This window comes from Zosterops lateralis, assembly GCF_965231275.1.
Source record: "Zosterops lateralis genome assembly, chromosome: 2".
Classification (NCBI taxonomy): domain Eukaryota; kingdom Metazoa; phylum Chordata; class Aves; order Passeriformes; family Zosteropidae; genus Zosterops; species Zosterops lateralis.
Window position 1 is genome coordinate 71,470,671 of NC_139763.1, and position 27,312 is coordinate 71,497,982.

At 38.0% G+C, this 27,312-nt stretch overlaps 1 protein-coding gene across 1 annotated transcript; it reads left to right on the forward strand.

Annotated features, from left to right (window-relative positions):
- The first annotated feature begins 301 nt into the window (after window positions 1-301).
- MTMR6 (myotubularin related protein 6) lies at window positions 302-27,312 on the forward strand. Its single transcript, XM_083884955.1, has 14 exons — window positions 302-378; window positions 4,331-4,447; window positions 6,359-6,521; window positions 7,429-7,586; window positions 8,285-8,413; window positions 9,457-9,591; window positions 10,680-10,812; window positions 15,408-15,517; window positions 16,557-16,682; window positions 17,910-17,959; window positions 18,743-18,943; window positions 19,493-19,627; window positions 19,707-19,833; window positions 21,620-27,312. The coding sequence occupies exons 1-14, from the start codon at window positions 355-357 to the stop codon at window positions 21,878-21,880; spliced, it is 1,869 nt and encodes a 622-aa protein (XP_083741081.1). The 5' UTR covers window positions 302-354; the 3' UTR covers window positions 21,881-27,312.

A 27,312-nucleotide genomic window follows, 5' to 3' on the forward strand; every position in this document is an offset into this window, starting at 1 on the left:
TCCATGATTTATCAGTTCCTTCAGTCTGGCTTCTGTTAACAAAAAGGAAAGTCTTAGCTACGTTACCTCAGCACTATCTATTTTGACTAAAGTCTTTAATTCTTCTAAATCAATGCTTCACTCAGCCGTTCCCGCTCCTCAGCCATTCCCGCTCCTCAGCCATTCCCGCCCTTTAGCCGTTCCCGCCCCTCAGCCGTTCCCGCCGCCGGCCGGGCGGTGGCGCTGCGGGGGGCGGGCGCTGTCCCCGCCCCGTTGTCGGCGCTGTCCCCGCCCCGGAAGCGCAGGCGGAGCGGCCGCCGGGCCGGGTCTGTGGCGGCGGCGGGCGGGAGGCGGCCGGGCCGGGCGGGCAGCGCCATGGAGCACATCCGCACCACCAAGGTACTCCTGCTGCCGCGGCACGGTAGAGCGCCGGCAGGGGAGCTGCGGTAACTGCGGCGCCGGGAGGGCCCGCCCAGCCCGGCGCGTCCGCTGCGGGCGAGGGCGGAGTTGTTTTCCCTCCCTCCTGCTGTTCCGTGGCCGGTGCCGCCCTGCCGGGGGCTCTGGAGCCGCTGGAAGGGGCGCAGGGCTCTGGGCGTGCTGCCCTGGTGCGCCCCCGTGTCTGTAATACGGGAAAGACGCTAAAAATCCTGGTGTAGGGGTTCTTGCGGTGGGGTGCGGAATGGGAGAAGCGAGCTGGGAGGGAATTGCAGTTGTTTTTTGTATTCTGGATATGGTTCCGTGCAGCTTTTTCTAGTTTTGGAGGCAAATCGGTTGTGAAAACAGCTGATTTGTTTTCTCGTTTTTAAAGACTCCAGTGTGTGTTGTTAAATACGCAGGCCGTCAGGGCATATGTAATGTGTTACGCTATTAAAAAACATGCCAGCTAAGCTGTAGTTGACATTTTGGACTTCTCTGACTTTTATTTCCTATTATTAGTGTGTTAGTCTTCTTTGTATAATGAAAGTGCAAAAGCAAGGTCTTTCTTTCCGTTTTGACTAATTTTTAAGTAAATTTTTAAGCCACAGCTTCTATAGAATTAATTTCTAACAGTACTTTTGTCACCTTGCTCATCATCACTGCCTGGAAAGGTTGCTGAAAAGACTCCCCCTGTCTGCTGAGTCCTGGAAATTGTGATTAATTCCTGAACCTGGTAGTCTGACTTTAAAGTAGTTTTATAGATAGGTTTAGGAAAGGAGCATTCATGGTTCGTGTCTAAGTAGTAAATTTATAACCAATAATTACATAAAGGAACAGGCTCTTAAAATTTTTGAGTAATAGCTTACATAACTTTTATATAAATGTGTATGGCTGCTTTTATTTTTCATGTGCATGTGTACATGTGAAACAGAAGGAATGTCTCTGATGAGACTACCATTAGTGACACTTTATTAGTCTTGCACCATGCTGACAGATTAAAGTTTCTTTATCAGCCTGTTTATTTACAAACATGAAAGTCCTTGTTTGGAAACCTAATATTGTATTGTGACAGTCAGTAGCTGATTCCAAAATGAAAGTGAGGCTTAAGCCAAAGAGTCTTGATCATCAGAGTATCTCTTTGAGTCTCAGACCTGAAATTGAGAATAGAAAGGCTGCAGGTTGCTGACTTCTTTGTGTCTGCAGGTGATTATATTTCTGCATTGTGTTTCTGGGGCCCTGCTGGGGTAAAAGATATTTCGTGTAGCAAAATAACTGAAGTGAGAAATGAGCTCTATACAAGACTTACTCTTTGAAGCAATTATTTTTATAATTCATACCAAAAAAATTATACATTCTAAAGAATCAGTGTCATGGTAGGAAATAGTGTGATATTTCTTTTGTCACAACTGTGTTGCTCACTTGGCTTTTTGTAAGCTGTTGGTTTATTGAGTATCCAGGTAGATTAAAATGCATATAGGCAAGAATTGCAAGTATAGGAAGCAAGAAAAGTAAAGTACAACCTGCACCATGGGCCTTGAAGGTTCAGTTTGTGTGTAGGTTCAAATTGGATCTCATGCCAACTGTTCTGAGACATCCCTGCTTTTTCTGATCTGACAGCATTCCCGTTTTTTCAGCTTAGTTAAGTCATAGTGAAATAAGCTTGAAATAACAGTGCAATCTTGCATAAATTAACTGCTGTGCAGGGCAGCTGCTATCCCCAGGAGAAGGTGATGGAATAGGTTTTGTACTTCCTCCAACTTCAGTTTGCTGGGAATGTTGAAGTGAAAATTTCCTTAGAACTGTCAGCACAGCTACCTGTAGTAGCTGTGTAGTTTTTTGTAGTACATGTAGTTTTTTGTGAAATTAAACTATCCAACAGATTTTATGTTGAATAAGGAAGTGAGGTCAACTTAAAAATCACTTCTGAGAGTTTTATATTTAAGTAGTAACAAATGATTAGATAGTTTATTGAATGTGGTGGTGAAATAAAGAATATGTAGAATTACAATGAAGCTTGATAGCATCCTTAAAGATTATCAAAATATCCTTAAGGGTATTTTAAAGCAAAATGTGGTAGAAAAGACTGAAAAATCTTCAGTCAAACCTGTTTGCATATTTGAAGTCAAATCTGTATTAGTGAAAACACTGCTGGATTTTTCTCCTGGACATGGAAAGTTTTGCTTAGTTTGACTGCTAAATCAAACTAAACAGCAAAAAAGGAACGTGTATAATAAGCTGTGTTCTTATTTAAGCTGGTTTGAGTCAAGTTTAAATGAATGTATCATCTATGGAGGCTGAATCTAACTAACATATCAGTTGTTTATAAGAAAAGTTTATCTCTGACTGTGCTTTCAGAATTCTTGAAGACTTTATCTAAGTAAGTGGAAGTTGGAGCAGTAATGCCTGTCCTCATCTAATGTAGAAATACAGCTTTGAGAAGAGCTGCCTTGTTACACAGAGGATAAGGAAACCTCACATGCCGGGATTTTGTGGATTGTGTTACTGGAGCAAAGCTGGGGCAGTTTCTGTGCAATTCTCTGTTTGCTGGGGAGGTGCAGTGCCTGGTACCTGAGCAATTGTTGCTGCAGATCTGACCAGTTTGAATTCTGTGTTTTGGCTGTGGTGTATTCACTTATGCTGCTCTATACCTGAGGACTTGGTGCTTCCAGCACAATGTATTTTGATGTATTGATGCGTGTAGTTTCCAATTCTTTTGCTTTCTAAACTGAAATCTAGAATATTATCATAGTGCTCACTTCTAGTATATATTTGTATTCCCTTTATTGTGTTTTGTGTTCATTAAGTTGTATTTTTAACTTTCAAAAGCAAAACTAGGCCTTTCTAGATCATAAGAAATGCCTACATTTTTTTTCTGTTTTGTATGTGCTTTTAGTAGGTAAATACATCAGTACACAGGAATTAAAAATGGCTTAACAGCCATCAGCACAATAGATGTGGGCTCTCCTTGTCACCTCCTCTGGGTGCTGGTCTTGCTGGTGTGGAAGTTTTTGGAGTTCTGCCATACATTTAATGGTAGCACAGAGCTTTAACTTGGGCATTAATGAGACGGTGCTGCCAAGAAATAGAGGAATGTGTGGAGATAAGCCATTTGCTACACTATTTTCCTGTTCTTGCACACAGGGAATCGTGTAATGCTTGCTTCAAATGGAGCACACTGTGGTGCCCAGAGTTAGGAGGAACAGATAAAAAGCAGGCTAGCTAGAAACACTTTTTCTTCTGAAATATTTTCCTTAGGATTAAGGTAGCAATGTTGATAGAATACCAGGAGGAGTTGTTCACCCTTGTGAGGCTCAAGCCTGAATTATCTGCTTCAAATGCCAGCACAGTCCTTGAATTTCTAGGAGATTTTTAAAATTATTAGTATAATGCTTATGTTTCATTAAGAATGCATTTTGGCTGAGGCAAGGTTATATATAAGGCATATGAGGCAAGGTTATAATAATATAGATTATTGAAGTTGGGGAATTTATATAAGACAATACATAGCTAAAATGGAAGTCAGGAGAGCATAATCTTTATAGCTTTGAGTGTGCAGACAGCCAATAAAGCATGTTGCTGAGATCAGCTGTTAATTCAGTGCTGGCATCTTGATACCAGGAAATTGCTAATGTGTGTTTGCTGTGTTTTGGGGAAGCAGTCCAAAAGCTTAGTAATTAATAATTCTTTCTTTAAAAAAACCCCTGAAACTAAAAGAAGCTCAATACTTTTGTATTGAAACAGGATATTTGAATTAGTTGGTCTCAAAACTTGTGACTGCTCTAGTTTGGCCTGAATAGCCTTGTCTGCTGTGTTATGTTTCCTACCATTTTCAAAATTGTTGCACAAACTGACAAAACCTTTGCTAAGTTAGAATTTAAATTTCTGCAGAAATTCAAAATTAAGTTTTATTCCCCCCTGCCCTTTTTTGTTCCAGGTAGAGCAAGTGAAATTACTGGATAGGTTCAGCACGAGCAATAAATCACTGACGGGAACTCTGTACCTTACAGCAACTCATCTGTTATTCATAGATTCAAGCCAGAGAGAGACGTGGGTAAGGATAATGAATGCTTGTGGCTCAAGGGCATGGGTTCTCCAGATGCATTTCTTCTTCCTGATCTAAGGTTGAATATGTTTACTAAAATGTTCTTAGCTGTTCTTTCTACTCTCCTCCTTCATGGTATCAGAATAAGTTAATAATTCACAGGTTATGCTCTTGCGTGACACTGCTGCAGTTGAAATCAGGTCATGTTGAAAATCTTCACTTTTCCTCAAGCTGCTGTAATTTCTTCTGTAGCCTTCACTTGTACTTCTGAATGCATGTGTGGTGGTTCTCTTCAAACAACTGACTTGCACCATAATTCTGAGGCAGGAGTGGGAGACTGATATAGGTTACACATCAGGTTTAAAATTTGAGAGTTAACTTAGCTCGTAATTAAATTCTATCTAGGCTAAATGAGATAGCAAAAATCCTGAGAACTCAGGTTTGGGGAATATTGAAGATAACATGCACTTTTTTAGAGGAGTAAGCAGCTGTTTCTTCACAAGTATTGATCTCTGGAATAAAAGGTTTCAGATGGGGCTGCAGCTTCTTGTTGACCAGTGCCAGTGTTGTGCAATCAAAGTTGGCTACTGCAGTACTTCCCATTAGTTTTTATTCCCAGTGCCCTGATGGCACACATATGGACATCAAGCTATGGCTCCCACTGGACCCAGCCACCTGATCTGAGTTAGTTCCTTAAGTCTTCCATCCTCCAGGATGAGATATCTCCCTGGCTGTTGTTATTTTTTTTTCCCCTGTAGATATATTTTTCTTGATTACCCTTAATCCTGTATCCTGGTTACCTGCCTAAGTGCCTCATGGTGCTTTCAAAAAAAAAAAAAAAAAAGAATTCTATTATTTGTTCTTGAATACAACATACAACTTTGTACAAACCAAACTGTTATCCTTTCATACAAAATGTTTTTTTTTTGGGGGAGAACATGATTCAGAAGCATTACTTGCTTGCATCTCCCTATGCACTACATTAAAAAGTTTCATTTTGGGGGAATTGAGCCTGTACTCCAATTACTGCATTTCTGATGATAATGCAAGTACCAAGTATAATTATCATAATGTCTCCTAGATAGTCTCTTGGTAAATGCACATTTGGCAGCATAGTTTTCAGATGCCTGTCAAATTCTGATCAATGTTTAAGAGGATTTGATTGCTTCAGTGAGATAATTGAAATTCTATCAAGAACATCTTGTTCAGTTGAGGTAATGTTTTTTTTTTTTTCCAACAGTTGAACAGCTGTTACTTTCTATGTATTTACCTAAATCTTGTGTAGGTTTGCCACACAGATAAATCTGTGGAGGGCTTTTGTATGTCCATTGCTGTGACAGTGCTGTTAAAGTGGTCAGAAACATTTAGCTGAGAAGCTGTCATGTCTAATACAGTAGGTAATATAGGAGATGTTTTTCTTAGCTCCTGTTCCATCTGTACCTGTTAAATGCTGGAATTCTGGAATCTTCAGGGTCTCCTGTATATTTCATGTATTGAATTCTTTCCCCTTACTTCCTTTATTTTGTCTGAAAATTCTGAAGTTTGCTTCTGCAGATCCTTAAAAAGTAGAGACATTCTGTCTGGACGTTGCCTAATGAGATATAAACCTGTCAGTTAACATAGTTGAAAGAAAACTGAACAACGACAGTGGAGTTTTACATCTCAGTTTTGCATTTAGAAGGACACTTCAAAATGACAGAAGAGGATAACTAAAGTTTTATACATTTTATTATTCTGATCAAAACTACATTCTTATATTTCTGCTTCTAAATGTATTTCTTTTTATAGTTGACTGACAAAATTAGTAAAAAATCCATAATCAGCATTGCTTAGTGTCTTGTCTTACATCTGCTGATCTAAATACTATGCTGTTCTTATTTTTCTCAGCATGCTTACTCTGTGATTTTTTGTTTGTCACAGATACTACATCATCACATTGCTGCAGTGGAAAAACTTCCTTTGACTACTTCTGGCTGCCCCCTTGTCATCCAGTGCAAGAACTTCAGGATAGTTCACTTTGTTGTACCCAGAGAGAGAGATTGTCATGACATTTATAATTCTTTACTTCAGCTCTCAAGAACAGGTAACACTTGCAGCTATAAAAGACTTTGCAGTATGTCCATAGATAACAAGTTGGGGGAAGTGGTGTGTGTATCTTTTTTTTTTTAAACACACATTATGTAAAGTCTCACGTGGGTTTGGTATATAAATAGTTTTTTTGATTAAATATTAACCTGCATAAAAATTCAGAAGCTGTGTTGTCTGGCTTTTGTATGTTACTGATGTTCCTTAACAGAATGAGAGATCACTTTATGTTTTTTTGCATTTCTAGTGTTGTTCCTGAATTGTTTGTAAATATAAATCTGTATAGTCTCTCTTAATTGTGTGTTCCACAGATTAAAAACCCACTAAGCAAATCAGTTGTTACTAATTTCATGCAGCTTCAAAAATAAAGCTGACATTTTCATGCTAGAAAAATGTCACCAATTCAGCTTCGCAAGAAAGTTCTGTCAGTATGGTCTTCTGCACTTTCTGCTTTGTGTTTAGAACAGTGCAAAATGTCATCTGTCATAAGTAAATAGCACACTAGGAAAACCAAACTTTTTGAAAACTTCTTTTGTAAGGGAAACTTTAAAACTTATTTTTTGTTTAAGGTCAGTAGATGTAAATTTCAGTTTTTCCCTCCCAAAATAGTTTGCTCTTTCAGATCTTGTCAAGTCTTCTAATAATTCTGCCTTTTGCCTTAAGTTTGTCAGTCTTCATTTTGTGACCCATATGGCTTTAGAAATATCTCCTCTGAAATAGGTCAAGCACACTCAGGAAAACTTTCATAACCTACTTCTGACCAAGTATCTGTAATTGTGTCAATTAACTGTGGGATAGTTGCAGAATAGATATTTCAGGCATGTCAAATATGTATTAGTTAGTCTTGCTTCTGTGAATCTTGATACCTGAGACCTTCTCTCCAATATATATTTTTTACCTTTTAGCAAAATATGAAGAACTCTATGCCTTTTCTTATAATCCAAAACAAAATGAATCTGAGCAAGTCACAGGTTGGCAGCTTATTGATCTAGCAGAAGAATATAGGAGAATGGGAGTGCCAAATGATTACTGGCAGTTGTCTGATGCAAATCGTGATTACAAGGTAAGTGTTGTAATGGAAACACTTTCTGCTCTGCATCTGTTTCTGGTGAGGCCTATAAAAACAGCTTACTGCTATAAAATCACTTGGCTTGCAGTAAAGCAGAACCTTGTAGGTAGTGAGAACTTACTCCTTAATCAGAGTGCAATCTCACAACTTCCTAATTGAAGTTTTTCCCAAGGCGCCATTGAGAGAGTGTGTGTGCATGGGTTCTTTGGGATTGTTTTGAGATGCTTACCTGTTTGAAGCCCAGCCTCAGTTATTCTGGTGCTCTGCAGCTTTGTGATGTCTCTCTTAAATGAGTAGGATTCTACTTCAGCCTTTTGCAGTGCTGGCTGTGGTGGTGTGTTTGATTTTGAGATTAGATGTCATCTTATTTGTAGTCTGCAACTATTAAAAATGAGGGAAATAATTTCAGTGTTTTATTTGAAGCACTTCCTTAGCATTTCTACTGCAGAGTTTCATTCTTGAGAGTGAATGCTGGTATGGTGATGTTTGGCTGTGTAACTTGGATACCAGTTTGTACTACTTTCATCCATGGCTTGTCTCCTTTGAGTTGTTTACATTTGTGTAAAGAAACATGGTAGTGTTTATCTTTTGTGTCTTAATCCACCTTACAGCTTTCAAATTGAATACAATAAAACTAAGTTAGGCTTTGTGTCTTGGCTATAAAATCCTTTCTGTGTATCTGTGTCTTTCAGATTTGTGAAACCTATCCTAGAGAACTTTATGTTCCCAGAACTGCAAGCAAGCCCATAATTGTTGGTAGCTCCAAGTTCAGGAGCAAAGGAAGATTCCCGGTGTTGTCATATTATCATAAAAATAAAGAGGTATAGTGTCACTTCCTTTGACTGTAAATGTGCTGAAAAGTGTTTCTCAACACTTGGCAGTAGTTCAAGGGCTGGTGAGGAGGTTCCAGTACAGTGACTTGTATGGCAAAGGTGTGACTCAGGATAACCCTGAGTACAGCTGACGGGAGTGCTGCCTGACAGGATGCAGAGTACCCCTAGCCAGTTTAAAAGAAATCCTTAGGTAATCAGTTAATAATCAGTTGAATCTACTAAAGTTTTCAGAAACTAACTCGAATGTAACTGAGGATAGCTTTCTCTTAAGGGATCTGTCTTCCTTGATATATCAGAAATAAAATCTTGTTAGGTCAAAATGATGGGGAAAAAAAAAACCAAACAGATGAACAACAAAATAATAGATTGGATTATTTGCAAGGTAAAAAAAAAAAAAACAACTCTACAGGGTAGGAAATAAGATATTGCAGAGGATGGTGGAAAGCAGCATGTACCTGTCTCAGCTGTGGAAGGGGAGGAGTACTGTCATCTTGCTGAGTTAAAGAATCTTTCTGATGAATGTGAAGCTACTAGATGGATTTGAACATAATTACTTTATTATTTGGATATTGGAAGATGTACCTGATATTTCTGAAAAACAACATATTGAAAATTAAATTCCAAAAATTACATTAGATGATAAATTACACTTGCAATAATAAAATCATGCCTGCATTAGTAAAACCACACATATTTCATTCCATATTAAGGGAGTAGCTTGCTTTCCTAAAGTGTAATTTTTCCAGCCTGTGCTTTTGGGAGTTTTTATGTCAATTACATAAACAGAGACCTTGCCCATGAAGATGAACCTGTAAAACTGTTTTAATGAATCTTTAGATTTAAGTTGTAGGTACTGTGTTTTAGCATTTCCAAGGGACGTGCTTAAAATTTGGAACACCTAAACTTTATTCAATTTGCTGGTGCTGTCTGCTGAATGAAACAATTTGTTTTGGTGTCTTTTGAGATTTTGAGAAGCACTTCAATTACAGGTATTAAACTGAAGCTGATTTGTACTTTGTTGTCTCTGGTAGGCTGCAATTTGCAGATGCAGTCAACCTCTCTCAGGTTTCAGTGCCAGGTGCCTGGAAGATGAGCACATGTTACAAGCCATCAGTAAAGCAAATCCTTCAAATCGCTACATGTACGTCATGGACACCAGGCCCAAGGTGGGTACTTGGGGTGCTACAGGCAAGCCTCTCCTCCTGAATATTAGAATGCAGGGATACAATGTAGTTCTGAAAAATTTGGAGCCATGTGTGAGTCCATCACCAGCAAAAATGTTTTAAAGATAAGGTTAGGCCTCTCTGTTCAGGTATTTAATTACTTGCTTTCTTGAAGAAGTGGAACTAGTCCTAGTGCTCAGCTGGAATTCACAGAATATGCTGCTGAACTTTGAGAGAGACATTTAAAAATATACTTAAATCATAGTTAAGAAGTGAACAGTTGAGTGGGATCCAGATAATTTTAACTGTTTGAAATGAAATTTGTGAAATGGTGAGCTGCGATGTGGTTTCTTTTGGAGAGTACTAATTTCTGTGTAAATGATCTGTACAAACTGTCTCAGAAAGGAGGAGGTGAAGGAAATTCTGTTCTGGCATTTTGAGGCCATCATAGAATGCCTTGAGTTAGAAGAAGTCTTAAATGTCATCTCCAACCTCTCCAATGAGGTTGTTCAGTGCTCTATCCAGTCTGGTTTTGAACACTTCCAAGAACCACAACTTCTCTGGGCAATGTTTTCCAGTGCCTCATCATACTTCATCACTATCTAATTAAATTGAAATCTGTTATTTTGTGGAGTTGAATTATGTTATGACCTGTGTTACAATGTGGGGCTAATTTCTACTCTTAAGACCCATCTTCATTTCAGTTGGTATTAATTTCACTCAGATGTCTGAACACAGAAGCTGAAAATGTCTGGGTCTTATTCTTTCTTTTGTAGATGAGATGTTTGTAGTGTCTTTACTCAGAAGTGTTTAGACACAAGTAAAGGCTTAATAGTTAGGAATATGGATAAAAGAACAGCAATTTCTAAATGCATTATTCAGATGTGTCACCTCTAAATATAAAATGTATGTACTATCCTTTTCTTCAGTGCTTTCAAGCTGATTTGCCACAAACTATATTAGAATCTGTTTATACTATGTGCTCTTGTTTTTTCCCAATGTATTCAATTGAAATTGCTTGACTTTTGTTTCTTAATTTGATATTTTTATTCCAATAATGTTTTCCAGTATTTTTATTTTCCTCTTTTAAGCTTAATGCAATGGCTAACAGAGCTGCTGGGAAGGGCTATGAGAATGAAGACAACTATTCAAACATTAGGTTCCAGTTTGTTGGCATTGAAAATATTCATGTGATGAGATCCAGCTTGCAAAAACTCCTGGAAGGTATGTTTTAACTGTACTAAAACAGTGTATTTGAAAACAGGTTAAGTGTTTCTCTAAAGTCTTTAATAGTAGGTTACACAAACTGCATTGACATTTCTATGTTTTATTCCAGCTCTGTGTTTAGTACCAATTTGATGTGCTCTGTGGTAATAAATTACCTTAAACCTCGACCTCCAAACTGTAAACCCAACTGAACGGAATTACTTTGAAGAAAGTTAAATGGCACATGCATCTTTAGTGAGCTTTGTTAGTATGTCGGTGAGAAAGACTGTTGTGTTTTGCAAGTGTGTGTCTGTAGATGCATTTTCATTTCAGTTCTCCAAGGAGCACTTTGTTCCACAGAATTCACAATAACCATATGGTCCGCACAAAATTTGAGCTCTTTGACTTGGTGAGCCACTTGTGTGCTTGTAGGTGTTTGTAGAGAAGGGGACAGGAGTATTGTAGGCCAGTTCACCATAACACTGTCTGCCTCCTAGTGGTGAAAATGGAGAGGCAGAAGTGTACAATTCATAATTATTTTATTTAGGTAGACAGCTGAGGGAAAATTTAAGACATTTTGTGAATTCTGAGATTAGAATTCAGTGGCAGAAGTGAGGCTTCCACATCTGACAGACAATACATGTATAAGTGCTTGGCTTCTGGAAATTATGCAAGTCTTTCCAGAGACAGAGAAGGTTTACACTTGTATGGACGCCTGTTTTGATGAAGACATGCTGTTACATTGGTCAAGAAGTCTTACAGACTAGTGGTGCAGTCTTCATTTCATTGATCCTGGATGTGCTGCTAACCTATTCTTCAGGCACTGTCCATGGAATCCTTCTGAGCTTTGATAATATGGATCTTTCTGGTTATTCCTTCATGTGTTTTTCCTAAAGGAAAGATGAGAAGCATGATCCTGAGCTTGAGTTTTTAGATTTGTCATAATCCTCCTTTCTCTTACTAATGCATTCAATTCTAGAAAACTAGCTAATAAAACTTAGTGGTTGTTTTAATTTTTTAAGAGGCCTGCTCCTGTGTAATAATGTCTGATGCAGAAGTGTGTGCATCACACATTTAAGCTTCACAGACTTCATAATCCTTCCATTTGAATTGGCATCCCACCAGCAATACTTACTAAATACATGTCTGTAACTTTATTGAAGGATAGAATATGTTTTAGGTTCTCCTTGTGTGGAGAATTGGTTTGTTTAAACACTATTGAACAAAATCATGAGTGATCTCTATTACTTGTTTTCCAGATATTTTTTTTCTTTTTTTTTTTGGTAAATGAACACAGTTGTTTACCTCTGTTCTGTCTGTATGATTCACTATAGCTTTGCTGATTGCCACTTTAGAAGTAGGAGCATCTTCAGGGGTAGGAAGGACCCTTAAAATTTAGGGATGTATGCAATCATTTACTCTTCAGCCCCTTCTAGAAATGTGCCATCAGTGGAATGATGAGGAAGAAAATGCCACGAAAATGATTCATAACTTAAAACGAGGAAAATGCCATTTAGCTTCTGTGTACTTCCCATGAATGTGCTGAACTGAACGTTCTCAAATCAGAGCGTGATACCAGTGATGCTGTTCGTGCAAGCACCACTGTAACTGGGACTGCCCTCAGTTGTTTGGGCTTTTTACAACAAACAACTGTTATTCATTGTTTGGTGTCTGTCTTTCTCCTTAGCTCTGTGTCTGTCTGCCTGATTTCCTTCAGAATTTAGAGATTCCACTGGCAAGCTGAATGTGAGACAAAATCCTTCCCAACATCATTTTGTGATGGGACTACGCCATGGAGCATGCTAGGGGGATTTACAGTGTATTCTTCATTTTGGATTCAGCTGTTACTTAGACATCTTGCATGCAGTGGTTTAAAACTTTTCTAAAATAGTTTTCTTCAGCATTAACATGATGACTCTGTCGATGAGCAGACTGCAACACTCATGAGAGAAACTTCACATAGACTAAATTTGTAGCTGTGGCATTAAGTACAAAGTTCAGTTTTTATATATTTAAATTACAATATTGTATAACAGAAAGCGTTGAATTCTGATAAGCAAAAGGGTTTGGGCTATGTCAAGAGGGAGCATTTCTGCAGAAAATGTTTGGGGAAAAGGCTCAACAGATGTTGCAATCTGTTGCATATATTTTGGTGGTGGAAGTGTGTTAACTGAGGGGGTTTTATGAGTTATGTGGAGTTTTCTGTATAGGGCAAGGGATTATCTAGTTTTTTTTTTCTTACCCCCCCTCCCCCTTCCTGCAACCTGCTGTGCTTCACTCTGCAGGTCTGGTCATCTCCTGAACTGCTGCCTGAGGCTTTGCTAGTAGTGTGAATAAGGACAGTCAGGCAATGGAACATTGAGGGTTTGGGGATAATGTGCACGTAGGGCTTGTGTTTTATATGGTGGGATCTTGAGCTATCTTGAATCCTATTTTTTGTGAAGTAGCTGAATTATCTTAGTGGTTCTATAAATGGTACCATTAATCATCTTTGACCTTTTAAAAGACCATAGGGAATTCTAAAATAACTTTTTTTTTCAGCATATAAGAGTTGGAACAATATAAATGCAATTAATTTAATCACCCACTAGGATAAAAATACTTGCGTTAATTCACAGAAATGGAAAGCAGCTCTTGGGGCTCAACATATGTGTTCCTATCTCTGCCTTCATTTATAAAAAATACAGAAATGTAGCTAGAAAGGGGAAATACTGGTGGTGAAGTAGTTATGCCAAGCTGAAAATAGTGATCAAAAGCAGAGTCTGACAGCAATGTCTGGGTGAAAACACATTGAGGGCTGGAAGTACGTTTATTTTCTCGCTGAAAAGCTTGTGCTTTGAATCATAAGTTACAGAATGTGTAGGTGTGCTGCCATGAAGGGCACCTCTAGACATGGCTTTGTCTGTCCAGTTCCTTTTCTGCAGATGTTTGAATTTCCAGATACTTCACTATTCTCAGTTTCTTCCCTTTACCATAGAGTGGTGGATGTGTTTGTGTACTGTTGTGACTGATCAAGTGTATGGGAACCACTGGTACAGAGAATGACTTGATCCTTTCAGCTAGCTCATATTCTCATCTGATTTCCTCCATGTGCCAGATCTTTTGGAAGCAGAACTCTTGCCTAATGATGCCTTTCAGAGATAGGGGAAAGCTAGCTTGCTTTTACTGATTTTACTGATATTTACAGACTAACCCTTAAAAGTAGGTCTTCTGTCCTGGGGTGTCTTGATGTTCTGTTACCTCACTGAGCTGTGGTTTGCTAGGTAGTTTTGTAGATGATGAAGGTCTGTGGATTTTAGAAAAGGTCCTGCAATATTTATTTGGAAGCCTGTCATTCTTCTAGTATTCAGCAGCACTTGGCACTATGAATTTTCCTGAGCAATGGGGAGTGTACCAAAACTTGTTTGACTGAAAGCTGAGAAAATCTAGTGCAGATACAGGAAAGCTCTTGGAGGGAGTGATTTGAGTTTGTAGCCCTCAGTACATCAGAACACTTGATTCAATATGAAGCTGCGTCACAGAATGATTTGGTGAATTTTGTTATCTGCTTTTGCTGCTGACTCACTTCCTTCCATGACCAGAGATAAAGATGCTTTTGCAGCTGTGGTATCCCTGCTGCTGACTTTTATTTACAGAACCTTTTTATTTTCATCTGGGCCCCAATGCTTTAGAATCATAAAATCATTTAGTTTGAAAAAGACTTTTAAGATCATCAAGTCTAGCTGTTAAGCTTAGTGGAAAGTAGACTTCCACTGTATTTTTGTAGCTAGCAGCCTTGGATATCTTCCCTTAGAATTACACATAGCTGAAGTTATGTTAGTCAGCTTTTTTTTTTTTTTTTTTTTTTTTTAATTGCCAGAAGTTTGTCATGTTTGAACAGTAAGGTAACTGTGTGAGTTACTGTTCAAAATTGTACAAGATCCAGGTTATCTGTCTTACATGTGAATTGGTTCTGTGTGAGAGTTTTTCAATCTACCTCTGTGTCTTTTGCTGCTACACTGCAAAGCATCTTTCCTCTAGTTTGAGTTCTTCCTTGCTCTCTAAATTGCCATTATTGTTACAGGATCCAAGTATATTAGGGAAGAATGGTAGAGATCAGTCAAAAATTAGTGTGTCAAGTGTGAAGGCAGACAAAATTTCAATGGATTTTATTCATCCCTGTGTTCTTGTACTGCACTTGTTTATTCTCCTGAGCAGGGTGGAGGTGACAAAACTCTGGCAGTGTGACTACTCTGAACTGTGAATATTGTCTGGATGCAGCTACTTCCCTACTACTAGTACTAATTAAGTATTTCCAAAGAGCCTTTGGCATTTGCATTGCCTTCCTTAGTGAGACAAGAGGGGGGATAACCAGTGTATTTATTTGGAATGTTGTTTTGTCAAAAAGACACAAAGATCTTACTCTCGCCACTCATGGTTATATCGTTCTGCAGAGTTGAATTCTGACTGGAGAACGTTTTGTAGTGCCTTTCAGGAAACCAGCACTCAACTTAGAACATAGGGGATTAGATACAACATGCAATTATTCTTCTTTCTACATTTCAGGGTATTGGTAGCTACAACTGCTTAAGGCTTGTTAGCTCTTGTTAACTCTTGTTAACTCTGTCTTTCAGTCAGTGGCACGAGGGGTTTGTCTGTCAATGACTTTTTATCTGGTTTGGAGAATTCTGGATGGCTGCGTCACATCAAAGCTGTGTTGGATGCTGCTGTCTTTCTAGCCAAGGTAACTTGCAGTCTGCTTCTTTATTTGATGGGGAAAATCAGAAAAGTTAATGTTTAATATTATGTAATGTGTAAAATTCTGCAGTTGACCTTTTTGGAGATAGGTGTTTACTGTATATATCAGTACATCTAATATGCTGGTTAAAGTATTATGTGTTTCTTTATGATTGGAGATATTAAATATTCCAGCCAATGTTCTGAGATTTTTTGAATGTTTTGTCATATTGTTGGGGGACAAAGGGATTCTTATGTTTCCTGGTTCTCTAGGTATTTTTGAAAAGTGTAACCAGTTTGGTGGTGGTACAAACTATTGTTTTGTGTACTCCGAAAAATAGAACTGGGGCAGTAATTGTAGAGCAGCCAAGGTGGCTATGCTGACTTCATTTGGCAAGGAAATAGGGTTCTGTGAATAATTCAGAGGAACAACTGCCTTTGCCAAGCACTTAGGAAGCCAAGGGCTTGATCTCATGCTAGTGGGTAAAAACCAGATCTTTGTTTGCTAGGTGAAATAACAGTGCATTATCTCAGTTAAAAGTGATGACCCTCAAAAATGTCTGAGCCAACAGGAGCTGATTTCTCAGCTGAAGCTACTAAACTTTTCCTAGGCCTTTACTATTATGTAGCATAATGATGAGCAACTGGTATCTTTAATGATGGGTTGACATAATTGGATTTGTTTTTTGATCTGTACTCAGTAATGTGTAATCTAATTATTGGTAGGTTTTCTTGTAAATTTAATTTTATAAGGGAGAGAGAGAGAGAACTGGGAACTCCTGTAGAGATTAGCTCTATGCAGAGGTGGTAGTGGAATTTCTTTTCTTTTCAAGGACTTTCCTGTACTTCCATGGAGACAAGTTCCAGCTTTCTGATACTATTAAATCTTTTCCTCATAGTAAACACTTTTCTAGTTTTTTTTTTTTTTTAAATAAGATGGCCTGTGCTATGAGTTGGAAATAAATTTAGTTTTTTTAAATTTATTTACTAGTTTTTGACTTCTGTCTAGGAAAGAACATCAATTAAGAAACAACTCTGTTTTGCAGGCAATAGCAGTTGAGAGTGCAAGTGTATTGGTGCACTGTTCAGATGGCTGGGATAGGACTTCCCAAGTTTGTTCCCTTGGAGCTCTCTTGTTAGATTCCTATTACAGAACAATCAAAGGATTTATGGTAAGCAGAGCATTGCAGTGTTGAGTTGTTCCTTGGTAAAAAAAAGGGTATACAATGTTTGAGTGTGAAAGGGAGCAAATGAACTGATTTTTTTTTTTTTTTTTTGTAGTTAAAAGTGTAAAATGAGATTTGCGGTATATTGATAAGTACTTCATATAGAAATACTTTGGTACTTGAAAAAATATTTAAAATCTAAAAAACTGAAATACAAATAGCAGATTGCTTTAGTCACCCTGCAGAAATGTTGCAATGGTTGCCTTTTGCATCCAAACAAGTCCCTTATCTATGGCATAGAAGAATTCCAAAGTGCTTATATGAGGAAGCACACATACTAAATTACAGCAGCTCTGGGCTGCTGTAAAACAACATTTTTGTCTGTCTTCAAAACAACATTTTTTAAATCTAAAAGTGACAATTCTTGCAGTGATAGAGACTTAGAGATGTCTAAGCAATCTAAATTTCTTCATGTTTTTTTATAGAGAGAAGAATGTCAGTACCATTATTCCAAATTTTAGACTAGGAAAATCAACAGTGTTCTGCAATGCAAGGTGTTATGGGAACTCCTCAAGGATAGTACATAAAACTAGTTCAGTGTATTGTTTAAAACTAACTGCCACAAATATTACAAGCAGTGAAAGTGGAGGAAGAATTAGAAGACGATTAATTTGTTGTGAATAGTGAGAGAATGTGTTTAGTAATGTTCAGGGAAGTAATTTAATCTTTTTGGGTTTTGATTACTCCTTTCTTTCAGTTAAATTTCAGTGAAGGTCCTGTGTTCTTTTTGGTGCTTGACAGCATGACCAAAGTGATAAAACAAGATAGTGTAGATATGAACAAACTTACTGCTATAGATGTTAGAAAGAATATATTATATGGTTTTGTGTAAACTATGCAAGCGTGCTTGCAGCACTAATATTTTTCTTATTCTTTGCCATAGAAAGTTGATAATCTACTTGTGAAGTCATGCAACATTTTTCTTAAAATTATTGGTTACCTGATTAGCAAGTTGTTTAATGTTTTTTTAATAGTTTCTTACAAATCTGCTTTGAGAATCTCATGAAAAACTTCCAAGAAAATCAAAAGCTACAAAGTGATAAACAATTATGTCTACTGTAATTTCTTGGACTCAGATTTACAGTATAATGTATCAATAGTCTGTGGGGTTAATAGTGTAGGTGTAAGATTGAGGAATATTTTACATAAGATTTTGGTTTTTTTACCCTCTAGGTCTTGATAGAGAAAGACTGGATCTCCTTTGGGCACAAGTTCTCTGACAGGTAGTTCACTCATCTGATAAAGTGCATACAGCAAGCTGAACTAAGTATTCTTAAACAAAAGACAGCTTGTAGATGTTGCATTTCTAGCCTCACTGCACCAGTTCAGCAATGAGTAAGCTGTTTTCAGTAGACGAGGCACTTCTCTTGCTGCCTACAGTGTGTTGTAGTTTATTTGAATTCCTATTGGACAATCGATTGATATTTCAGATGGAAATTTTTAGTGCTACTGGTGCCTTACTCTGCAGCAAGGTCTGTATAGACAGTGCAAAGCCAATCTAAAACTCCATCCCAGCTGTTTAGGCAATATGAAACACATAGTTTTAGTATCTTTAAAGATAAGTTTGCATTTATGTTTACTTTGATGATGAAGTCACACCTAGCTTTAGAAGTCCTATATGTTAAGAGTTCTGTTTTTTCCCTTGATCTGCCTGTCATCAGCTATGACAAGAGCCTTGCTGCTATTTACTGCTTATTAATTTGCCTTTAACTGGTATACTCCACGTGTTGACTGTGAGAGTATTAGACACAAAGGAACTTAACTGTCTTATGTTGCTATTTTGTACTTAATATAGATGTGTGATTACTTATAAGTCAGAAAAACAGGTTAAATATAGACTTATTTCTATTCAAAAATTGCCCTAGTTCTTGAACTTAGCTGCTCAATTTCCAAATCAAAGCTAGTATCAGATTAAGGTGCTGTCATTTAAAAACAATTGCAGCTAAGACTTTCTTGATTACTTCTAACTTAAACCAGTTTCAATCTGTTTGTGGAACCTTTTTCAGATGTTGTCAGTTGGATGGTGATCCAAAAGAGATCTCGCCAGTGTTCACCCAGTTTTTAGAAAGTGTGTGGAATCTGACTGAGCAATTTCCACAAGCCTTTGAGTACAATGAAGCTTTCCTCCTTCAAATCCATGAACATGTCCATTCATGCCAGTTTGGTAACTTCCTTGGCAACTGTCAAAAAGAACGAGAAGAGCTAAAGTAAGCATGCTCAATTGTTAATGTATCTTTTATTTATTCTGGCAGACTAAGAACTTCCATGAATCTTCTTCATTTTAGGCTCTGAATAGAGGAAGGATTGGTAGGACTGAAACCTGTGTTGAACTGCATCAGGGAACAGTAGTGGCTTCTTGTGCTTTTGCATGCTGAAGACAATCTTTCTAATTCTGGTAGAAAATCACATCTTTTAATAGGGAAAGTTAAGATTTTCCTGCTCATCTGGTTTTTTGGGATTTTCCCCTCTAAAAGTAGGTAAGCCTAAGTTTGGAAGTATCATGTCATTTTCTCTCCCAATCTCTTTTTAGGTAACCTTCAATTTCTTGCCTGCTCAGGACTACTCATTTAGAAGCATTAGTAGAATATATTCAATGCTTTTAGCTGGAAAACTTCTGTGAAGTTTTTATTAGTTCCTCTTACATTATATTTTAAAAGTATTTATTTCAAATAGGCAAAACTTGCACACAATAAGCAGAATCTTCTGCTTGTTTGCTTGCAGTCAGTGTGTTGACCTCCATCTCTTTTTGCTTTCAGACTAAAAGAGAAGACCTATTCCTTGTGGCCGTTCCTTTTGGCTGAACAGAAGAAATACCAGAATCCTCTGTATAATCCAGACTTTTCTCCAGAACTAACTCTTTTGGAGCCTAATACAGTGTCATTCAATTTTAAGTAAGTTTAAATAAGATACAGTATCTTTTCTTCAGCTCTGTCATTGTCTTGCGTAGTTAAAACTGTCTGTTTTGTGCAGGTTTTGGAGAAACATGTACCATCAGTTTGATCGAAGTATGCATCCCAGGCAGTCTATGTTCAACCTTATCATGAATACAAGTGAGCAAAATAAACAACTGGAGGAAGACATTAAAGAACTGGAAGCTGTAAGTGGTACAAAATCTGAGTATGTACCTGTGACCTGTTCTTCAGATTTGAGTTGTTATAGTCCTGCTGGCTTTCACATGAATGTCACTGCTGTATGGCCTAGCACTTATTCTGTGTAATGATGACTTTCACTGCTTGCTTCTATGATGAGTGCTCTAAGGCACTATTTATTCTGCTTTAATAATGAGCTCTGTTATGTAAAAGTGCTACTATCAAAGCCTTACTGAAGGTAAGTTTCACAGAAACTTAACCTACATTAAACTGTATTGGATAACAAGGTATCCATGTAGCTACAGCTGTGTTGCTAAACTAAGGAGACTGAAAATGTTTTATTTCTATTGTAGCTACTAAAATGGAAGCAGTAAGTATTGTATTTCTTTTAACTTCATATGCAGGTGCATGCTGTTGTAAGCCATCATAATTATGGGTCATGTACATTGTAATGTTTTTTATGATGACAGGGCTTAATCCAGAGATCAGATGTCTGTAATTGACTTCTAGGTGCTGCAGTAAACAGCCAGGAAAGGCTGATTTATACTTCTGTTATAGTTAATTAGGGTGCTGAAACTTCAGAATAATGCCTTATAAGGAATTGAAAGGCAGAAGTTTTCTGATTATCAGTTTTAATACTTGTGTGTGGACAGAAATGGTAACACAGCTCCTCTATATTATATTGGAGAGGAGAGGGGGAAAGTACAGCTTTTCTAGGAGGAAAGATTTTATTAGATTTATCCTACTGTAAAGTAATGAATACAGGTCACTTAATACTGTTTCAAATCTTAATTTTATATTTAAAATTTTTTATACAATTGAAGCAGTAAGGTGAAGAAAACTCAAAAAGCAATCTAAAGAATAAGCAAGAGGGAAAGTGAAGTCTCAGCTTTGAATTTTCTAGAACCTCATTCCAAGATGTTAATTTCACCTGAGCCTACATTTCTCACTTGAGTGATGATGAGATGTAGTTGTTTGAAATCCCAATGCAGACTTTGCTACTGCTGTTTCAATCTATGAAAAGTTGGTGCCAAGATACATGTGTCTTCTGGTTTAAGTCTCAGTTCTAATAAAATACAAACACATCAACAAACAATTCTGTTCAGTTAACTAGTGCAACCTCCCAGTTACTGGGTGAGTGAGTTTTAATTAAAAATGAAAGAAGCAAACAACTCAAGCCATGTAACTGAAAAATCCCTTAATCCTAATCTTTCCTATTCTCTTGCTCAGGCTGGCAAGATACATCCTTTTCTTCTTTCCTATTTTTTAGAGTATTCAGGCATTTGAATAAACTGTATTGGCATTTTTTGGATCTAGAGGAAAAGTCTTTTATAGAAGGGTTTTCAGGAAGGATAGAAGCAGTTATCAAGCTGCTTTGTCATTGGGAGACTCATGGTCTTTAAGAGACTGCAATATCCTTGCTTGCTACAGTACCAAGGCCTGTCTTCCTCTGCTTCTACTCCAGAAGGTATTTCCATCTTGACAGCAGCCAAACAAGGGGCAAGCCTGGAAGAATCTCTCCTTCTCCAGGGATATTGATAGGAATTCTTAGTCTTCTGCCCTTCAGCAAATTTTAAGCAAACAATGCTTGTGGCATCTGCTGTAAACTGTGGGGAAGAATGTCATAAGGAATGGCCTAACGTTTAACAATGCTGTTAGGTATCTAAGCTAGGGTATGTAACAGAGTTCTGCAGACACTGAGTTGGCCAGCAAAGGAAGGGCATTTCCTTTAAAAGCAGAATATCATCAGTAAAGAGTCATGCCCGCTGTTAGTAACTGTTCTTTGTATTTCAGAAAATAAAGCAGAGAAACGGGCAGTCAGATGTGGTCCTTGAGAAGGAGCAGGAGCAGACCACTCATCCTGCCCCCGTGGCACTGAAATCCTCTCCGTGCTTCCAGAAGGAGCCGCCGCCGATGCCAGTGAATGACGCCGTGCGAACCATAGAGGGCAGCAACACAGCGGACAATCGCTACAGCGAACTTGTGTCCGAGTTCTCCAAAGCTGAGCCTGCCGTGGTCAGCTTGGAGTATGGAGTGGCCAGGATGACCTGCTAATTGACAACTGGCACTGTGTTCTTCTGGACTGATGAAATGGAGAGATGGGTCATTTTCAGGACGGGTCTGTGCTGCATGACCAAAACACGATTTGTATATCAGCAAGTTTTGTTAATGTAGCCTAGAACAGCATGATAGTTGTCAAGTGTTTGCTGTTCTTTTAATGGGGGGGTGGGGAAAGGTGTAGTTGTCTTTTTGAAAGAAATAGGGGCATTTGGTAAGTAGTGACTGAAAATCAAGGAATGTTATGTCTTTGGACTTAGGTCAGTTTGCACTAAATTGTTTTAAATAGTAATATTACTTTATTCAGTGTAGGAAACCACAGGTGGTCTTTCACAAATTGATTTTGTTTGGACAAGAAAACTTGAACTTTCTATTTTAAGAACTGAGGCTACATGTATATATCTCATATGAATATGTATTCCTGTGCTTAGTGTCACCCAATACTAACCTTCAGTGTATTAAGTGCCATGGAAAAGTATGACATATTTCAAATCATAAACAGTTGGCCTTAAACCTGTCAGATCAATGATTTTGTCCTTTACTACTGCAGTCTACTGGCTCTGTTTACATTATATTTGCTCAAATTTTTATATTCTTAAAGCAGAACTGAATATAAAGAATGAAGCATGCCTAACCTGGTGCAGCCTTTCAGCAAATAGCTATATGAATGTTAACTTATCACTTCAGACTGTTTTCTCTTCCATTTGCTCTGTTGTTTAAAATATAATAGATTGATCTGATTTTCCTCTCTGGCAGCTCAGTAGATTGAGCATCATTAAAGCTGCAGGTTGTCTGACCTGAAGTGTTTTGATTTGTGGGAAGGTATTTAAGTGTAAAATAAGACATGTCCCATAAGAAAACAAAACTAGCCAATAACAGATTAATCAGATTCATTCAGATTGTTTACTATGTGCTGTGCAGTTGTTCAAGGTGCAAGAATGCAAGAAAAACTTTTGGAAATGTAGTCTACTGACGTTGTTCCCAAGTTAAAAAAAGTCGTATGTCTGAAGCTTGTGAGAAACAGAGTGCTTCCTGAATGTTTCATTGGAAGAAAACTTTGGTTATTCGTGAAAACCCTCCTCATCTTGTAAAAACTTGTCCAGCCTGTGCATATTTGAAGTAATTTTTAGTATCTGACAATTTTTATGTATTTGGAGACAGGACAAAACCTTCTTTTAGCAGGATGCAGTAGAGATCATGGAACTTAAGAAAAAAGGGGGAATCTTACAGTTTGTGTGCTTAATTACGTAATCTTCTGGTAAGGGAGAAGATTTTTCTGAAGTTTGTCTCGTGATAGATTTTCTGAGCAGGTAAAAGAATAAGGAAGAAAAATGTTGGTGGTCAGTTCTTAAATAGAGGTGTGAATTACAACTTTGGGTATTAAGATCCTTAATTATGTTAGATTAATGCTACTGACCTTTTGCGTCTTGATTTAAATAATTTTTAGTTTCAAATGAAAATAATTTCATTTTCGTCCTAATCCCTGAAGTGTGTTTTGTCACAATTACTGGTGTGCACAATTTGACATGATTTGGCAGAATTTCCCTCCGCACCATATTGGATCCAGGACTCTTAGCAAGGCCAGTATAGGTCAAGATCAAGATGCACTTGTGGAGCTGTCTGGGAGAAACCAGCTGCGAGTCTTGTATTTGGCTATTGCACCCATTTCACTAATTTGATTTTTGAAACATAAGCATTTTTATTTTCAAAGATAGTGAAAATAGTGTCATATTTAAAATACATTACCTAGTTATGTAAGCACATTTAGAATGTCTCCAACTACAGGTTTGGATAGTTTCATGTTTGCACAAGTGGTGCCTTACAGGGTTGCAGCAAGAGAGGTTTTTGTGCCTTGTTATTTATTGTCTCCCCTTCTCCCTCAGTTCTGTATTAACTTTGTTCTGTGGTTTTCCTTTGTAAAAACATCTTGTATATTAAACTTGTATTATATCACAGTAGTGAAACAGACTTGTTGCTGACAATATAGGTAAGTGTTACCAATTTGTATTTGTTTTAATATTTACCTGCTCTAGTGTGCCATGTACACTTTTGCTATTTATTATTTAGAGTTTATAGACTCAAAAGATTATATTAAGCTTTTTTGCAAATATCGTTGTATGTTGTTTTGCTTTAACAGCCATCTGAGTGCCCCTGTATACAAGGCTTTTGCAGAGAAGATCTGTTCCCTTTCAGTACTGTTACAGTGAGTTTATTTCAGTCTTCAGATCCTTGCTATTGGCAGAGTTCACTTCTTAGGGAAAGGAACTGGAATTGTTTTTATTTTAAATCAAGGTAGGCATGTTAGGTCACCTTTAAAGTGCATAAAACTGTCTGCTCAGGCACTGAGCTTGTTTCTCGATCCAAAAAATACAGTACTTCCTGATCTGAAGTAAATATTTTACTCCAGTTAATATGTGAATAGTTTTATAAGGCTGTTTTGTAGAGCAACCACCTTGTAAGGTTCAGGTAGCTCTGCCAACTCAACCCCCAGGGTCACCAGTGAGGAAAGTTCCTGCAGAGAGGCATCTGTCTCTTTTCATTTGCTGTTTAGGCTTAAGCCAAAACTACCTAAAGCACAGGGGACCTGTGGTGAAGTGAATAGATGGTAGTCAAGTGAGCTCAAACATAAAGCTTGGCAGAATAGCCCAGACTCGGCACAGTGGGGCTGTTCTGTGTCCTTCAAGAAGGATTTTTTAAAAATCAGGCAGATTGACTAAAAAATTGCAACAGAAGCCTAGAAACAGAAAGAATTTAAATTCTAATTTCAGTGGATGAGCTTTTCTTCCTTGTGAATATGCTGCTCCAAGAGCAGTTACGTACTGAAAGGCACCTCATACAGATCAAAATAATGTGCAGAACTCTCTCTTTCAGGCTGTGACATTAGTTTGTGGTTGGTATGCTCACCAGTTGCTTGGGAATATAATGTCCCAGACAGAAAGTTGGTACATTTGATTATGCTCCATAGGTTGCTAGACTTGCTAGGCACCTGTCAGTTCTGTGCTTCGTCATAAGGAGGTCTCCTTAGGTGAAGCTTTGGGTTTCTACATTCTGTGCTGTGCTTGATCTTTTTTTTAATGAACCAAGCTGGTAGTCTCACCTGAGAAAACTGATTTCACTTTTGTACTCCAGGCAATTTAAAATATTTATTTCATTAGTGCCGAAAGAGTTGGGCTTATTTTTTGGGAGGCTTGCTAGTGTCATAAGGTATTCTTCCATACAATTTCAAGTATCCAACTGTTCTGTTTTGTAGGGCGAGTGCCAAATCAACAGACTAAGAAATTAATTAGGCAACACTGAACTGAGTCTGTGCATTTTCTACACATGTCCAATTACTAGTGACCTAAATCTAGGGCAGAAGCCTGAAGTCTGGAGAGTCCTTTTAGAGAACTGGAACAGCAGTCCTTCCGTAAAACCGCACATCCCTGTGTGGAACAAATGCCCTAATAGAATGGTTTTGCAGAGAGAAAGCTAGCCCAAATCAAACTGTGACAGTTTGATGTGTCTCCTCAGGGTAAGCACAGTGGAGAATGCCTTGCTGGGACAGGTGTTGTGTTCTTCCTCTCTAGTTGCTGTTTTCCTGAGACCTTTTGATAAAGTAACACATCAGTGAATCTCTGAGAACTTGCTCCTCCCATTCTGGTAAACTGAGCTGCACTTGGGCTGAAGTGGGGCTGGGGTAGCTTGGTTTTAACTACTGTCCTCTTAAGGAAGTGATATAAATAATATAAGGAAACTCAATGTTAAAATAGCACAGGGCACATGCTGTCAACATCTGTTCTTTATTGTGCTGCCCTGCTGTGAAGCAAGTGTGACAGGCATAAGGACCTCTTGTAAGCATGATTGCTTTCTAGTTAGTTTAAAGATAATCTGATTTCAAACTAGATCATCCCCCCAGTGATATTTATAGATCTTTAGGTCAGAAACTAAAGGTTGCTCTTAGAACTCTGGTTTATTTGCTAATAGTTTTAAACCTGTGGCTGATCATAGGCTAAGTGTACTGGTTGTGAAACCTATATTAACCTTTAGGATTAGATCTTTAGATTGAAGTCTGCTTGGACTTGCTTTCACCATTTACGCCACACTTTTCTCCTAGTGTTGCTTATTGTGGTGCTTGACATCTGTCACATGTAATGGGCTTCTTAATGCTCTGGATGTCTCAATAACTTGAGAGTACTGTGGCTTTCTTCCACTGCTCTGAAGGCTTACATCAGCCTTAGTGAACAGTGTGAGTGAACTCATGCTTGATCTAGCTAGCTTGACCTGCCTCTGTGTTAAATAACACTGAAAATCAGCACAGCATCGTCATTCAGTGGTGCAGCCTCTGTACGCACAATAGGCTTAAGGACTGGGATGTAGTTGGGGACCCGTGTCACAGCATGTAGCAAGGAACAGGACACTGCAGGGGTATGACTCATAAAGTAGAAGCAGTAAAGCTGTTTTGATGTCCAGCAGCAACTCAGGGACTTGAGGTAGAAGGTCAGAGGCATACTGCGTCTGAGATCAGTTTCCAGGTCCCAGAGAATTCAGTGACCTGGTCTGTTTAACACTGCTGAGCAGTTCTGTACTGGCATTGAGGAGCAGAATATATATATGGATCTGTGTTTCCTAATCTACTGGCTTCACGTAATAAATGTCCTGATGTTGTTGCTGAAATTGGAGCACAATATCTTGTTTATTCTTGTTTGCATTTTAACTCTTGAGGTCAGTTGGATACTGTTTATAACTGAGTGGGATTATAGTTTCAGCACACTGTTTTCCACGTAATGACAAACATGTACATATCTTGTGCTTTGTATCTCTGCATATATTTCTGCTGAGTGCTTTTCTTGCAAGCAAGCAACCTCGGTGAAGTTGTATGATACTGCTCCACCAAGCATTCCTCATCACCTAGTGTTACAGATTGCTTCCCTTCCTCTGTCTCACTACTGCTCTTCAGCCTTACAGTTTATCTTTACATCTGTCTGTTAACAATGTCTCCTGACAAGCATCTTTCCATTGAAGAAAATTACTTCAGTGTTTTTCTGTCTCTCAGGGATTTTTACCCCTGAACTAGTGAACTTGAAAAATAGTGCTTACTCTCCCCTTTGGGGCTTCTGAGTGCCTGTTGACTTCCACAGTTGGTTTGGTTACACATTTTAAATTCAGATGTGGCTATTTAAAATAAAGAAATTAAAAACTTAGTCAAATATTAGATGTGGCAAAGGGAAGGAGAATTTTTCATTGTAAAGTATCTGGAGACTGGCTGTTTCACTAACATTTATTGCTCTATGTAATGCTTTCTGTAAAAGTCATTTATCTGTGTGCTGGGATCATGCTTGGTGTGTATTCCTGAAGAAACTTTAGCAAACGGAATTTTGTAACAAGTATTTTATTTGTATGTGTTTTTAAAATCCATGAGGCTTAAAATAAAGTGATCTTAATATTGCCAA